The sequence below is a fragment of the Vigna umbellata genome, chromosome 2 (assembly GCF_029865625.1).
Source record: "Vigna umbellata cultivar VRB3 chromosome 2, Vumbellata_1.0, whole genome shotgun sequence".
Classification (NCBI taxonomy): domain Eukaryota; kingdom Viridiplantae; phylum Streptophyta; class Magnoliopsida; order Fabales; family Fabaceae; genus Vigna; species Vigna umbellata.
This window is the reverse complement of record NC_142166.1, coordinates 3,807,411-3,824,064: the sequence shown is the minus strand read 5'-3', so window position 1 is coordinate 3,824,064 and position 16,654 is coordinate 3,807,411. Positions and strand designations below refer to the sequence as shown.

Sequence of the window (16,654 nt, the reverse complement as noted above, 5' to 3'; positions counted from 1 at the left end):
CTCACTGAGTAAACAAATTCACAAGCAATTTTCAATATTTAAACTGTAATCAAGCAAACAGTATATTTTTTTATAGGCTTAAATACGTTTAATTTCTAAAATTTGTTGTAAGTATTTTTTTTCTTCAAATTTAAAATTGATTTTTAATCCGTGTAATTAAAAAAAATGTTTTCGTTTGTTTGTCTAAATACCAATAAAATAAATGTTTGAAAGGAATACATGTACGTGGTAGGTTGTTTTTATAGTAAAAGTGCAAAATTAAATTAGACCGTCGTAAAAGTAATTTATAATCTTCAAGTTATTTTATGGGATTAAAACATAATTTTCTTTTTCCTTAAAATTTCAGAAACTGAAAAGTTGAATTTTAAAAATTTAAGGAACAAAAGTACAATTTTAAATTTAAAAAGGTATTTATGTAATTATATCTTTATATTTATGAATAAAAAAACGCAGAGTTTAATATAGTTTGACATAGGCTTTATACGGAAAAATCGCTCTATTACCCACTTCTAATCCTACCATCGCATGACTAGTGAATTTCAAATTCACTACTTTAAAATCATATTAGTATCTTGTAAGAAAATAGTTACATAATAACTAATTTTAAAAACAAAAATAATTATTAACTGAATTTAAATAATTTTATAAATTAAAATTTATTTCATATTTAAAATAATCCCTATTATAAATAAAAAAGTTATAATTAATTTATGAATTAAAATGTAAATTGGTCTTTTACATATATTTTAATTATTTACTATTATTTTATTAATTATAAATTAATTTTAAATTTTAAGTGACATATTAATTTAAACAATAATTCGATGATACCTAATGTTAGAAATTAATCCTCTAATTCATAAAATTAACTATAATTTTTTTTATTTATAATAGAAACTATTTTAAATATTAATAATTTTTAGTTTGTAAAATAGTATCTAAATTAATCAATATAATATAATATTAATTATTTTAGTTTTTAAAATTAATTATTATTTAATTAGTTTTTAGTGCATTTATTAGATAGAATTATAAATTATTATAAACTCCTCACACGTGTTTAATTTTTACTGATTAAAAGCATTGACATTCATTAGTAAAAAGGAGTAACTCGAATTAATATAATTTGAAAATCTAGTCCATATTAATCACTCCGAAGAACTTGTTCATGACAAATTAATCAGGTGTTAATTTTGTATCTCTTCTTTTATCCTTCTGTTGGTAAGTTTTGCTCCTTTTGGATTCAACTATAATGTCAGTTATCTGTGATGCATGCAGCTTTGCACGTACTAAGCTTTGTCTGGGGCTAGATTTAGCACTTCATCTCAAATCCTAACACAACTCCTTCTTTAATCCATTTTATGCTTACACAGTAAATGAAAGAACGACTGAGTTTACGTTTCAATACCACTTTCATCACTCAAATCCCTCGTCCACGTAGTAATACATATAGAGAGTTGTTACTGTCACTAATTAAATCACCATTATTTAATATACAAAAGAAATGAATATGTTAATGAAAAGTCAAGAAACTGGTAGAACTCAAAGTCTACTCTGCATATAGCAGATGCTCTCATTTTCCATGATCATGAAGTTTAAATTAAATTACTTTTGAAATAAGTATTTAGTATTTCAATGTTTGTTTTACCTAGATACCCATATGGAGCTGCTCACATGTAATCACCAATGAGAATCAAAATTAATTTGAGTGAGATTATCATGGAGGTTTGTTTTATATTTCTATGAATTTTTGTACTAATTAAGATATCTTACAAAAATCCAAATTAAGTGATTTTAAAAAAGGAAGTAAATGTTTATGATTTGACATGCAAATTTTAATATTTAAAACACTGAAAAAAAAGTTTTGTAAAACTTGATTTAGGATCAAAGTAATAAGATTAAATGCTTTAAAGAAGAATCCTAACGAACTTTTTTCTCTCTCTCAAAGTAATAACAAAAACATTTTATGTATTTTATTCATTTTCAAATTATTTATACAATTTAATTATTTTACGTTTAGAAGTAAAAATAATATAATTCTAACAAGATAAGCCTAATGAATACTTTAATGATTAAATGATTAAATGAGACACACTTAAACTAAGATTAGGGATATGAATCTTACTGTAATATTTTAATATTTTATACACCTTTTTACTACAGTATGGACAGGTCTTTCCATATTATAGGAGAGACGTGATTTTCAAAATCTTTAAAGGGCGACGTTAATATTTTATGTTCAAAAAGTTAATATAGATATTTAAGTTCAGACAATAGTCTAAAATTCAATGAAAAAGTTAGTCAATACTTTAAAACTATAATTTTGGCTAAAATATAGTTTAAGCAAGAATCGAGTTACATAACTTTTTTAGGTGAAGTTACAATGTTGATTATAGGAATGTTTACAACGTTGTTTTATTTATTGATGTCTCAAAACTGATAACAAGAATATAACAGGCATCACATCATATAACAAAAAATTGACATGTCAGTAAGTAATTTACTTTTAGAAGAAGAATCAAACTACACAAGATTTACCCTTTGCAGAAGTGAGAACAGAAAAGAAAAAGAAAGGGAGATAAAATCTTGAATGAAGATGAGGAAGAATTAAAAAGGAAATCTAAGTAACCAAATAAAGAAAACAGTCATGAAAAGAGAAAGCTGTGAAGGCACTTTGATAGCTTTTGTCAAAGCAAGATAACAGTTCTTTTGATATCTTTCTGTTTGACAAACATTCTCAAACCAGTAGCCATGTATGCTTACCACAAAGCTTTTTGAGTTGAGTCTTGCTAACAAATTATTAAAGCGACAAGACCCCTTCAAAACAAAAGTGAAGGCAAAATCATGTCCAGAGCCTACCCATATATCTCTTTTAGCTTGCTTCTCTAACATGTACCTTCATGCATGTTCAGTGTTTTTAAGATAAAACAAAAGATTAAATGTGATGGGACAGCAATGCAGTGAAAAATGTCCAATGCGTCACACCAATTAAATTCACCAATGAACTTGGTAAATGGTACTCCATCACATGCTTCCAATGTCAATGCTTTTTCATTCCATAAACTGCTAAAAGATAATTTATGATGATTAATTAATTAGCAGTAAGGAATCTCGGTAGCTATATCCCAAAATTTGAAATCATGATCAGAGCATATAGCTACAATTGAGCTTCCAAAAATTCAGTAAACAGATTATTAGCTAGTTCAATTGTCCAAATCAGTTTGGCAGTTTCATCTGATAAACAAAACAAGAAGGTACTATCAAGAGGAAACAGACAGTGATTTATGCATATAAAAATTGAGTCGGCCTGTAATGGTTTATTTTTTAAAGGAAGGGGACAAAGGATACCATGGAAGTGTAGAGAAAATGATGAGGACATTTTAGGTAATTGAGGATGAAAGATATTGACCCTTCAAACACTGCTTTGCATGACAAATCCGTGTAACTTTTTCACGCAAAACAATGCTGAATGAGGGATGTTTCTGCATACTTTTTTTAGGAAAATATTATTTGGACAACAAAAGTTTGACACAATTTTGACAACGGCGACGTGGCAGCTGTGCATTGGCTCAGTGAATTGAAAACAAACCAGAAAAAACCCAAAATACCCCTCACCCCGGTTCACTGAGCCAATGCACAGCTGCCACGTCGCCGTTGTCAAAATTGTGTCAAACTTTTGTTGTGCAAATAACATTTTCCCTTTTTTTAACCCCAATTCCCCTTTCATTATTGTGTGCAATAAGCAACTCCTCGTCGTAAACAAAAGCCACATTCATTGTAACTTGAATCATTATGTCCGCTTTTATTCTTTTGGATTATTAGTGTCCAATAGGCAGATTGATAGAAAACCTTTGTAACCAGTAAAGGGTATAGTATGTTTTTCCTTATTGTTTTGTTACGTATATTAATACACATCCACGGACCTAAAAACAGAAAAGGTTGGATACCCTTTTTCAAATATAAGATGTCAAAAACTAGCCTTCCTATTAAACAAATGCAGTTCTAAAAAGTACTCACTTTTATTCTTCCAATCTTCCTATTTCAATTTATAAAAGTCACTCAATAAAATATCAGTTTGTCTTTGAGGAAGATGCGATATCTTCTTACATGTTACCGGCAGAGTTGTATAGGGCGTCGCATTATTTACTTTATCGTGGACTCAGTTTGCTAATTCAGCAAGCCTAGTTTAGCCTTGTAAAGACTACTAACTGGAGGATCTAGTGAAGATAAGTTTGACTGTAATGGTTAAAAATGTTAGTGATTGAGAAAATCTCTAGTAAAGAACGTTATTTTTAGTAAGATAAAGAGGGAAAAAATATGATGATCATTAAGAAAAGAAGCAACCTTATATATACATATATGAACATCATGATGACTAGAAATAGAATCTCATGTACACATATCCTCATGATTAAATGATTGGTACGTGTGGTTCAGTTTCGTGACAACAATATGAACAGAACTGCACTCACATATCAAACTGCATGTTTTTAATCCTTAGCTAGCTAACACCCCAATTCAATTCTTAGACAAAAATGAACAACAAAATAATAAAATGATGATAAATAACAAGGAAGACAACATAAACAACCTGAAAACAGCGAACCTCTAGGTTGGTAATCTTAATTTTTGTGTCGGGGGTTCTACCCTGATGTTGAATATTTACCTGTTTGAAATGGGGTTTGGACCACTAGGCACTTCATGCTTATTAGCATTGAAGATCTTGTTTTTCCATTTCAATGGAGGGCGTGGAGCTCGAGAGCTTCCTCTTTCAGGGCCCTTCAAGAGATCTTGTTTGGTAGTTTGTTTTGGTGTGATTTCCGTGTTGAGATTTTGCGAGCTTCCGTCCCTAGATGAAGCTGCGACCATGGTGTTTCTCTTCTTTAAACCATCTTTTATGGAAGCCAAAGTGGATAAGCTGCGATCTGGGACGGCCATAGCAAAGTGAAATGCCAAGAGCAAAGAGAACAAGAGGGTGACCATGGAAGTGGTAGAGGGAAAAGCTGCATCACCAGCCATGCAAAACGAAGTGCCTTCTACAAATCATCCAAGAAGCGTACACAGCATATTAGGTTGGCAAACAAGAAATCAAGAGGGACAGACAAGGGTTGAGAGTATAACGTATGTGAATGTTTTTAAAGCTGGAAGATAATTTTTCTGGAGAAGATATCTAGGTTGTAGGGTTTTGTTGTATTGTAATGATAAAGAAGTTCAACTGAGAGAAAGAGAAAGAGAAAGAGAGTCATGAAATATGAAAAGAGGAAAGGGGAGATTGGTGAGCTTCTCCTTTGACGGTGTGTTAATTGATTGTTAGGTACATAGCTTTATCAATATGTTCTGTCTTATTGAGCAAGGAAAACTAAAATACAAATGAAGATTTATAAGTTGAATACATACATATGAGTGGTGTGTAAAGAAAAATCGATTAAGACAAATGATGTATACTTTGGTGATTTTTTTATGGTTGAAAGAGACTAATCTATAGATGAGGTAGCTTTCTTGAGAAAAATAATTGGTAATAGATGTGATAATTGGAGCAATTAACTGAGAGGAATATTAATGTTAAGATTAGGAAGGTTGAGGAAAAAGTGGGATCCATATACAGTGTAACTTTTTTGGTTGAGAAAAAAGTGTGTGTGAAACACAAGACTCTAAAGGGAGAAAACTTGGTCACGAATCACGATCTGTAAGAGAGGGAGCGCGCGGTCAGAAGCAAAGATAGCCCCCACACATTGTGGGAAAAGACACACACAGAAAACACCACAGAAACAAGTAATATCAATGTTTATGGTGAATCATGGACAACATTAGATGCTCATAGATATACACAAATTTTGTGAAATAATTAAATAAATGTATTATAGAATGTAGTTAACTTATGTTTTCTTAATTTTATGTTTTTTTTAGCTTTTTAAAAAATAATTTAAAGGCTTAGTCTAAATAAAATTGTACCGTATTAATAAATTACAAAGAGTTCATGTGTAATTTCTTTTTATTTTACTTTAAGTTAAAGTATTATGTGTAAATTAAGGATATTTAAGTTTTTTTTTTATAAGTATCCATAAGTACACCTTATCTCCTCTCTGTTAGGAAAATACGTTTAAAAATGTCGGGATTTTATATGCATATATTTGGGAGTGCGAAATGTAAGCATTTTATTAATTCTACAATAACTTATGGCTTTAATATAGGTGTCAAGGGATCTTTTTTTTTTTTTTTGTAAAAAGGAATTGAGCACGTTATATATTTATAAAAGTTTATGAACCTAAATTAATGGAGTTAGAACTTGTAATCTATAATTTCACAGAAGGATTTTTTTTGTACAAATAAGAATTGATCATGATATATATTTATAACAATTTATGCACCGTATCCAAATAATTAAGTTAGAACTTTTAATTTACAATTTTACATTAACTAAATATATATGTATTTCTAAAACTTGACAGAGCTTGGTAAGGTGTGTATTAAGCTATCTTAATTACAAACATATAGAAGTGTTTATAACACTTTCACATTCTTCATTTTATAAGCAGAGTTTATCAAAATTGAGACATATATAGATTTTTAAGTCTAAATTTAATAATGGCAAAAGTAATTTTTCCTAACAAGTTTGGTGGGAAATTTAACAGTGTTTTAATGTATAGGAATTTGTCTCTTGCTGAGTATTAGTGGTGAAATAAACGTTGAATAAAGAGCATAAACTATTGCGTTGAACTTGTTTTTTTTTTTGGTATAGCAGATAGAACTGTTATAAGAAGGGAACTTTAGATGGCTGTGTTAGTTCCCAGCATTTAGAGTTTTACATTGTCAGCTTGGAAGGGTTGGAAAAAGAAAAACATCTCATTTCGACCTTCTGTTGTTACCCATTTGGCTAATAAATTTGAAAAGGGTAGAAAAAGGGTGTGAAAAAGCAATACGTGCATGAAAAAGAACGCCAAAAGTGAAGCTCATTTAGAAAAGTAAAATGTATATTTATCAAATTATCATGCTTTTGAGAGAGATATATATGCATTATGCATATACCATTCCTGTGGTATAAGAGAACTTGTTTGTCAGAAACCAGAGCACGGAATCAACCATAAAAACGATTTTAATGACTTTGAGACATGCATGTTGTGAACATTAACAGTTCATACATGTGAATAATGCCGAATGTTACGTCTTACTTTTTGACAAAGTAATACATTGTATTGTTTTTAATTTAGCAGTTATGTTTGAATTTTTGACCTGCTAAACAAATGGTATAATGAGATTCTATTTGGGTGGTAGTTTACTTGGTTAGGGTTAGATTTTACACTGCATCGTAGAAAAACTCTGATGAAGGTTTGGTGCTTTTGTGGTACAGATATATATGTGTATGATAATAATAATGAATAAGAGAATAAAGTAAACAGTGGGTAAAAGGAAAGCTGTGAAAGCACTTTGGATAGCTTTTGTGAAAGCGGAGAAGCAGTTCTTTAGTTATCTTTTTGGTTTGACAAACATTCTCGACCGGTATAGTCACAAAGCATTGTTTGGTTTGAATGAATTCATAAAGCGATTATGAGACCCCTTAAAACCAAAAGTTAAGGCAAAATCATGTTTCACCATCTTCCTGCCTTCTCTTTAATTACCTCTTTCATCTAACTCCTACATATATTGTATATATACATAGATTAGTTATCAACAAAAAAAAGAAAATCTGAACTGAAGGACTGAAAGTTATACACAGTATCTGCTGCTATTTATACCACCTTTTCTTCTTGAATTGCAGGCAATTAAACTGCTTGTTCTCCCCTTAATGAAGCCTTTAATATCGATTAGCAAATCTTCATTTAATATATTATTGAACACCCCATCTATATTAGTAACCATGGTTGCTTACTCCTTCATCTGTTTCTTTCCCATTGCAATTATAAAAGTCTGATGGGTCTTTGTCAAGGAGAGTTAATAGTGAAACTTCAATTCTGGTGAGATCTAAACTCAATTCATATAAATGATTGATATCATCATTCCCAATAAAATTTTCTTAGATAAATTGTTGTTATAAAAGGAAAAGAAACAAATAAAAAAACATTAAATTAAGCTAACATCAATTTATATACTATGTTTATAGTTTTTTTTTTTTTAAATATTATAATATAAGTTTATCTTACTTTATAGTTCAATATATTTTACTTTCTTTGTTTTCTTCTTCTACTATACATACATATATATATATATATATATATATATATATATATATATATATATATATATATATATATATATATATATATATATATATATATATATATATATATATATATATATATATATATATATATATATATATATCGAAATTTATATAAATTTACTTTTTTCTTACATTCATTTTTCGTGGTTTTTAATCTTGTCTATCGTAGTGAAGTTCGAGGTTATATAGTTAGATTTCAATTCTACAACTAATTACTAGTAACTTTGACGACTAAATTTTCAACTTTTTTTACTAGTGTCATAGATTAGTTCATGGTTTCCAATCAAGTTTCTATGGAACAATACTCTATTTATATATACTTTTTTTACTTAGGTTATATATTTATATTATTAGAATTTTGTATATTTTGATGTAATTTTTTTACTAATTTTTTATAAGGAAAAAAAAAGTATTTCCAGTTTTTTTATTGAATTTTTTTTGTCTACCTTATAAGTTGGGTAATAGGTTGAGAAATTTGACTAATAAAATGGTGTTTTAAGCAGCATTTGGCTTGAGAAGCCAATAATACGGTGAGATGATAGGTTTATTGGAAGTTATGTTTGAAGAAAAGAACTGCAAACGTGTTTCATCTCACAGAACAAAAAGACAACAAGTTATGATAACAAGTTTGTAATCTTGGCAGCTTTGGTCCAAAATTTGAAATCATGATCAAAGGCAGCAGCTAATAGTTTCCAAAATTAAAATACTGCTCATCTTCTAAACATGCAGACCCAATAATTACAATAAATCTATGTCAATAGTGTTATCTTAAAAAATGTGAGGTTTTATTTTATTTCTGCAGTGGATATCATTAAAGCCTGTTTCGGGTTTTTGTTTTTGTTTTCCTTCTAATTTCCTTTTAGTTTATATATATTTTCTAGATTGATGAATAAAAGATTAAAAATATATTTTTGTTAGTATTATAAATGATACTAGATGAAAGGATGCAGCACAAACCTATCCTTACAAACCTTTCCTTACAAATATCTACATTACTATATTAATGAATACTCCAAGAAATTACAATTATTAATATATATATATATATATATATATATATATAGTTTTTGAACAATTTTCATTTTTTTTGTGGGGTTCTCCATCGTCACCTTAATACTATTCATGACTACTTCTGCCCACATGTGTCTAGAGAATATTATGAGTCTTGAGTACACACTTTTTTTTTTTTTTCGTTTTTTATAATTTTTTTAAAAATAAAATTATTTTCCTACCTTCCTCTTGAGTACAAAACTTGTTTACCTTATTGTGATCTTCAGCTCTAAAACATATCATGATCACAACATTCAAATATTCAACTCAACTTTTTCTCACCATATGATATAAGACACTTAGGTTTTTTCACATGATTTGCACTTCATTTTGCATGGTTGTTGGTGCTGCATTCCCTTTTACATGAACATGTTCTTCTGCATTACACTTAACTACATATGTATGGCCTTCCCAAAACATCATGAGATGGTATCAAAACGAGGAACATCATGATGCATATCTGCTTCAGCTAGAAAAGCCAATTTGCACAAACTACAAAGACAGATATGACACGAGAAGAAACTGTCGCAACCTTTCATGCATATTTCCCTCATCAACTGCAAGCTCTAAGTATAGAATGCTATAATCATAAACCACTGTCGTAATCATCAAACACCATCTTCAATGTTCGTGTGCATTAAGTTTGGTCCAAACCACGCTCATTCCCACCATTATAGTAATTAGTTTAACTAGCAAAAAAACACACTAATATTTAGATTTTTTTTTAAAAATAACTATTTTTTTCTTCCTTCTGTTGTGAGCTATTTACAAAGGGTTAGTTTGGAGTTCTAGGGTTTCAAATCAAAGTGGATTAGTTCACAAGTGTCTATTCATATTTTTGTTTGACGCTCAAAACTTGATCATGTACCTTCAACACGAAGATATATTTTGTATGTGAGATTCTACTTCAAGTAATGATTATGTTTAGATATATAATTGCTGCTTTTCAGAATCGCCATCATATTATTGTGCCCCTTTCTATCCATCGATGAATCATGCATACGTGGTTTTGTTTCTCCCAACTCACCATTTTATTAATGAGTTTTTTTTATCTAATATGTGTATATATATATATATATATATATAATATTATTTAAGTTGGTGTAGTTGTTTACTATTTGAAAAATAAAACTTTTACCTTAATATGATAAAATCAATTTATAAATTAAGATTTATATATTATAAATTTATTTTATTTTCAGTTACGGAATATTTTTCATATTTTTTGTGTCGATATTTGGTAAATTTTATCAATATTTAACTTTTTGTGTTTGATATGTTTAAAGTATATTGATAATATACTATTATGTTTTCTCGTAAGTTTCTGTATGCAAAGCAATTTTTCTGGAATGGATATTATTATAAATATGGATATTATAATAATACCTATACACTCACACTAAAGAAATTTGAACATAACCAATACTTTACTCATCATTGCAGAGATGTTCTAAGAATATAAGCTGTTAATAAATTTTAGTCCTTAAAAAGGTAGTGGTCCTCCTACTACAGGCTTTAATTAGATTTTACCATGATCAAATTAATTTAAATAATTATATGAGTAGGTTATTTCTTTGTCTGTTAAGGACACCTGATGAACGTACTGCTCCAATCCAAAGTAAAACACTTAACATATTGCAATGTATATATATATAGAGGTTTCAAGGAATAGTTTAACTGTGTTTTGCTTTTTTATTTTTATTTTTTTCGTCTGTTTTCTGTTTTCTGTTTCTAGATATTTATATAAAGATAAAACAATATTTTCTTTACATCTCTTGTATAAATATTTAAAAACAGAAAATAATATAGATTTGATAGTATTTTTTTTATGCATAATTAGTTTGGAGAATTATCTGTATATGTAAAACGTTGGTCAGAAAATTGGAACAGAGGCAAGAGAAGTAGTATGTAATAATGTTAGTATTTGAAATCTGAACAATAAGGAAAATCTGAAATTTTATACGATAATTAAAATTTAATTAATTTTAAAAAATCAAATCAATGGTAAAAAGCTTACTGAATTTTTCTTTGAAAAATAGTTTATTGAATAAAATTTACATATGTTATCAGATTTTTTTGAAGTGTCACATCCATTTTATCAAAAGAAAAACGAGGGTGAATGTCATTAATTGTGAATTTCTGAAAATATGATATCATTTTCTCTGCAACTCGCATGGTACCAACTGTCTCCTTCTTTCAAAACTGATGCAGACAATTAGAAGTTCAGTCTTTCTCTGTTTATTTATAAATATCAAATCCACTGTTTCCTTCCTTAATTTATTTTTTAATTTTCTATGCTGTAAAATTTTTATAATTATATGACTTTTAAATTAAACAGAACAAATTCAAATATATACACCAATTTGTGATTGAATAATTTGCACACAATTTTTAAACTACATCTAAACCCAGTTAAATAATAAAATTTGCAATAGGATGTGGTTTTTGTGAAGAAGAAAAAGTAATATTATATATATATCCAAAAATATTATGAAATACTTTCAAAATATTTATAAATAATATTTTATAATATAATAATTAATTATTTGATTATATTTCTAAAATATTTATAATAATTGATTTTTTAATATATATATATAATTATTAATTTCAAATAAAAAAAATGAATTTAATATATATGTTTATTTATAACCTAAAAAATCCATAAATACAATATCTCATCATATAGATTACTTACTCAAGACTCAATAATCAACCATGAATCATCAGACTCACTCATATATCTCTTATATTCACTATTAATCTGATAGAGATCTTAAACTATTACTAAGTAGGAAGGAACAACTAATCTGATAGAGATCTTAAATTATCTTATACATTATAACTGATTATGTATAAAATTACTTTATTTAATTCTTATTTTTCAATATAATGGTTGCAATGCTTATTTTCGTTATTAGTATATGTATATATATAATTAATATAGGAGTTACGTTATTAAAACCAAAAACAGTCAACGAGAGATAGAATGAAAGGAAGAGAAAACAAAGAAAAAGAAAAAAGATGTAACAATTTGAAAGCATTGGCATGCAGAAAAGAAGAAAGTGGGAATAAACAAATCCCAAGTACAAAATAAAAATAAAAAATCATGGGAAGCAATTATAGATTAAATCAATAAGCATTAACAAAATTGCAATTGGTCCTGATTTCTCCTTCATCTTGGTCAGTCAGAACATCAACAATGCCAAGTTTTCCCATGGACACTGCAAATTGGTGTTCAAAGACAGAATGCGTAGCAGTCAATGCTGAAACAAGAGGTGCAGTCCTTGGATCTGAGTACAGCAACTGATCAGTAGATAACAACCCCATTTTCTTCTTCAGATTTATGTAATAAACATTGTCAAAGATCTTTGGTGTTGTAGCATCAAGATCCACATACTCTGAGGCCCATCTGCACTTCCTTTGCAAGAAATTCAGATACTTACCATCTATTGTTGGGTCTGGTTTTCCTGTTCCTTGGTAATTGTATAGCCTATGTTGAATGGACCCACATGAAGTTCTTCCAATAGTATGAGCCCCTAACATAATCATCATCACATACATAAAACCATAGCAATCAGAGGAGCATTTTGAAATAAGTTGCTACATCAAACTATACAACTTGAATAAGCAAAATATATTAGTATTTTCCATTCACCAACACAAATAATCTTACATACTATGATAACAGACTCAAGAGAATGATCATATAAACTTCGTTACAATAGTTTCTGATAGGTGGACTTAAACTGAAACTTATAAATGGATTATCTAAGGACGAGTGACTTAAAATCTGTTTTCTAACATGGTATACAAAAGTTGTTGTTTAAGACAATAAACGTAAGAATGGTTCATTTAGTTTATTTACCTGAGAGAACGACCAAGTCAAGCACAGACATGCCTCTGGACTGGAAAAACTCAATCATGGAAGTGATGTTTTCATGGCCCATAGGCACCAAAGCTGCTTCCTCAGCAATGGAGACCTTACCATCTTTCCTACCGTAAGGGACGGCCCAATAAGGTCCACCTACCTCAACTGTGGCATCCCGTGCAGCAGCAGTGAGAATGTCAGCACAAGACACAGTCTTGGGACATTGTTTCTCTAATTCTGTCTTGATATCATCCACCACTTCAAACCCTCTCAGTGTCTTGCTAGCTTCTGCTGTCCTCTCACTTCCATCATGCTTCAACAGAATAGACCCGTCACATCCCTGCATTGTTTCAAATAATATTGATATACTGTGTTATTGTTTGAGTAAAACACTTTTTCACTCTCGGATAATGATAATGCATGTTATGTACCCTGACAGAGCAATCATGGAAGTGGAGCCTCATGAGACTAGCTCCTAAACTGTAGTCCTTCTTGATCCATTCTTTCAGTTTGTTGTGTAGGATGGACTCAAACTGGGGGCAGCTTTTACGGTAGTAACCAAAGGATAGAAGATCATCGAATGTGGTTTCATCTAACGTTGGTACTTTAAGAGAGAAGACAGTGTCACTTGTTGTGGTTGTGTATGAAGATGATGAAGGTTTATAGTCAGAGTTTCCGTAGTAAGGATCAGCTGAGGCTAAAACGATGCAGAGAACCAAAAGAAGAAACAATGGGAGCGAAGAGTTACACATATTCTCTCTTTTTTGGGTTATAGACACCACAAATGAACTGAAATAAGGTATATATGATAGGTGTGACATGGGTGATAGGTGAGTGATTTATACAGAGAAGATGATCTTGGGATTATTTTAAGGCTGAGACAAACGTGCCAAGCACAAAATGGAGCAACACATGACATGTTAGCATGTTCCCTTGTTTTCTGTTATTGTTCACCTCAAAATCTAGCACAACTCTTCCATACTTTATCTCTCTCCTATTATTATGACGAAAAATGATACTTCTATATAGCTAGGACATGACTGAATAATTCGTTAAAAAATACTAGTAGTACAACTTCCATATAATTTTCCAAAAGTATTCAAGGATAAAATTAATTGCTGAAATGCTTTATTATATTTTTAATGACATCACTAATCACTAATATTTATTGTATCTAAATTTTTTAGTAGAATATCTAAGATAATAATTTTTCTTTAAAATATCAATGGTCACAAATTTAAAATTTTCAAGATTTTACATGTATAAAATTAGCTTATAAAATATTAATAATAATAATCTCTTTTAATGTATAAAACTATAAGATTAATATAACAATATTAAATATCAGAAAACTAATTAAATATAAATAATAACTATAATAATAATAAGGCAGATGAAAATTGACAAAATCAAATAATTATTATCACAAAAATAAGAATATAAGATAAAATTATAAATAAATAAAAAATTAGAAAGAACATGGGTTGACACACGCAAAGCCGTATCTAGAGAGAAAATACCCCAATATAGGTTAGAGTATCGTGTACATAATGTGTGAGAAAATAAAACAAATAATAGAGATAAGAGAAAAAAATGAAGAGAAAAGTATTACAGAGAATGAAGACTAATTTATGTGTATATATTAATAAGAAAAGTCTTATTTATATAAAATGTAATCCAAAAATGATATAAATCAAAAAGTTAATACAAATATTTAAATTTCATTAAAAATAATCAATAATATAAATAATTGTAACAAATCAATCCTATGAATAAATGTTACAAATTAATAGACAGTAATTAATTTATAACATTATGCTATATTTTTTCTATATAGCTATATTTTTTCTATGTAGCAAATAAATGGACAATCAATCAAAGAACATACAATGTTTTTTTTTTTCTATGTCTAAATTAATACTAGATATCTTATTATGAAATTATACAAAAAAGTAACAAGTTTCAATTCAGCAAAAATGAGTATATGAGCCTAAGTGCAGCAACTCATGTTCTAAAACTGAATTTGATGCTGTATCACTGCCGTATATTACTTTGCTGTATCAGCTTTCAAAAACAAGTTTTTTTGCACAAGCAGCAAGATCGACAGTTCAATAGTATCAAACAGCGTGTAATATAAGGAGTGTTTGCCTAATTAATCACAATTAATGAACCAAACTGGTCAAAACAGATTGCACAACTATCCAAAACCAGATATCTAAAAGGCTTAAGAAATCTGAAATGGTCAGATGTGGTTAGTTTCAATTCTCCATCTGTGAATGTCAATTAAATCAAAGGCTGCACAAATCTAAGTAATTAGCACAATTCAGATTTAGGAAAGAACTTTTTCAGCAATTGAAATATAGTGAAGAGTTTCTCTCGGCCCAAAGCTATTTGGCTTCATGTGCATTCACTCAAATCTCACTTCCTGTACTGTTTCAGGTGTTTTATCTCCACTAGCAACTTTCTTTTAAATGATAGATACTCAATCTCACCATCACTCAACTGTTTGGCTTGTATCTCAAAATTTGGCTAGTGAAGTTGCCAAAATTTTCACTGTTTTTCTTGCTGAAATGTTGCTGGAACAGTGGCAATTTCACTTGCTGGTCAGCACTCTCATGCTACCATTCAACCCCTTCTCCACTCCCTAAAATGCTACCTTGGTAGGTATGGTTACTGAGGCTTTGAAACTCCAATATGACGTCACAGCACCAATGAATTCAGCCAACACAAACACCAAACAGAAGTAAATTCACGGCATCAAAGTTCTCAGCATAACAGATTTGGAATGGACATTCTAGAGGTCAAGAAATGCAAAATCAAATGATTCTAGGAGTTGAACAACAGTAGGGACACAAAAGGAACCTGAGAAAGGTACTAGAATGGATTAAACAAGCAAAGAAATCAAAATCGCAGATCAAAACACATCCAGAATCAAACTGTTTGATATTTTGCAAAGTGTTTGATAAAATGCCCAAATGAATTTCAGATTTTGAATTTTTGAGTTTTAGGGCCTCTAATCTGGATTGCAAGGTTCTATACGCTTTCTATCACTTGATTATACTTCTTTTGATCATTTAATTTCGATCTAAACACTGAACCAGCTTTTTCCACAATCCAGAAATGAATTTGAAGAAGAAATACCAAAACAGTGGCTGGAATAGCTATTCTGCACCAGAAAAATGTCCCTGGTTTGGTGGTTTAACACTCAATTTCGTATGGAAGTGATTCAAAAGCACAACTGACTGTTTAAGCAACTTTCTTTAATGATTTTAAATGTGCCTAAACTCTGAAATGAATTATAAATCGCTTGCAACTCAAAATCACTACTCCACTTCCATTTTTTAACCCAAAAAGTGATGGTTTAAAAAGCAAATTTGCACATAGGCCAGGATATGATTAAATGAACTGTGCTAGCAAGTTTCAAACATCAAATTAAACTTGTTCAAGCTTTCCAACAGCACAGAAACAACATAAACCGAAATCACACCTTGCTATAGCCAATTATGCAGTAAAAA

At 29.4% G+C, this 16,654-nt stretch overlaps 1 protein-coding gene across 1 annotated transcript; it reads right to left on the bottom strand.

The window, feature by feature from the left end:
- Positions 1–12,284: 12,284 nt before the first annotated feature.
- LOC124820649 (peroxidase 7-like) lies at positions 12,285–13,975 on the bottom strand. Its single transcript, XM_047292390.2, has 3 exons — positions 13,571–13,975; positions 13,137–13,479; positions 12,285–12,807 (listed from the first exon to the last, which is right to left on the bottom strand). The coding sequence occupies exons 1-3, from the start codon at positions 13,958–13,960 to the stop codon at positions 12,401–12,403; spliced, it is 1,140 nt and encodes a 379-aa protein (XP_047148346.2). The 5' UTR covers positions 13,961–13,975; the 3' UTR covers positions 12,285–12,400.
- Positions 13,976–16,654: the final 2,679 nt, after the last annotated feature.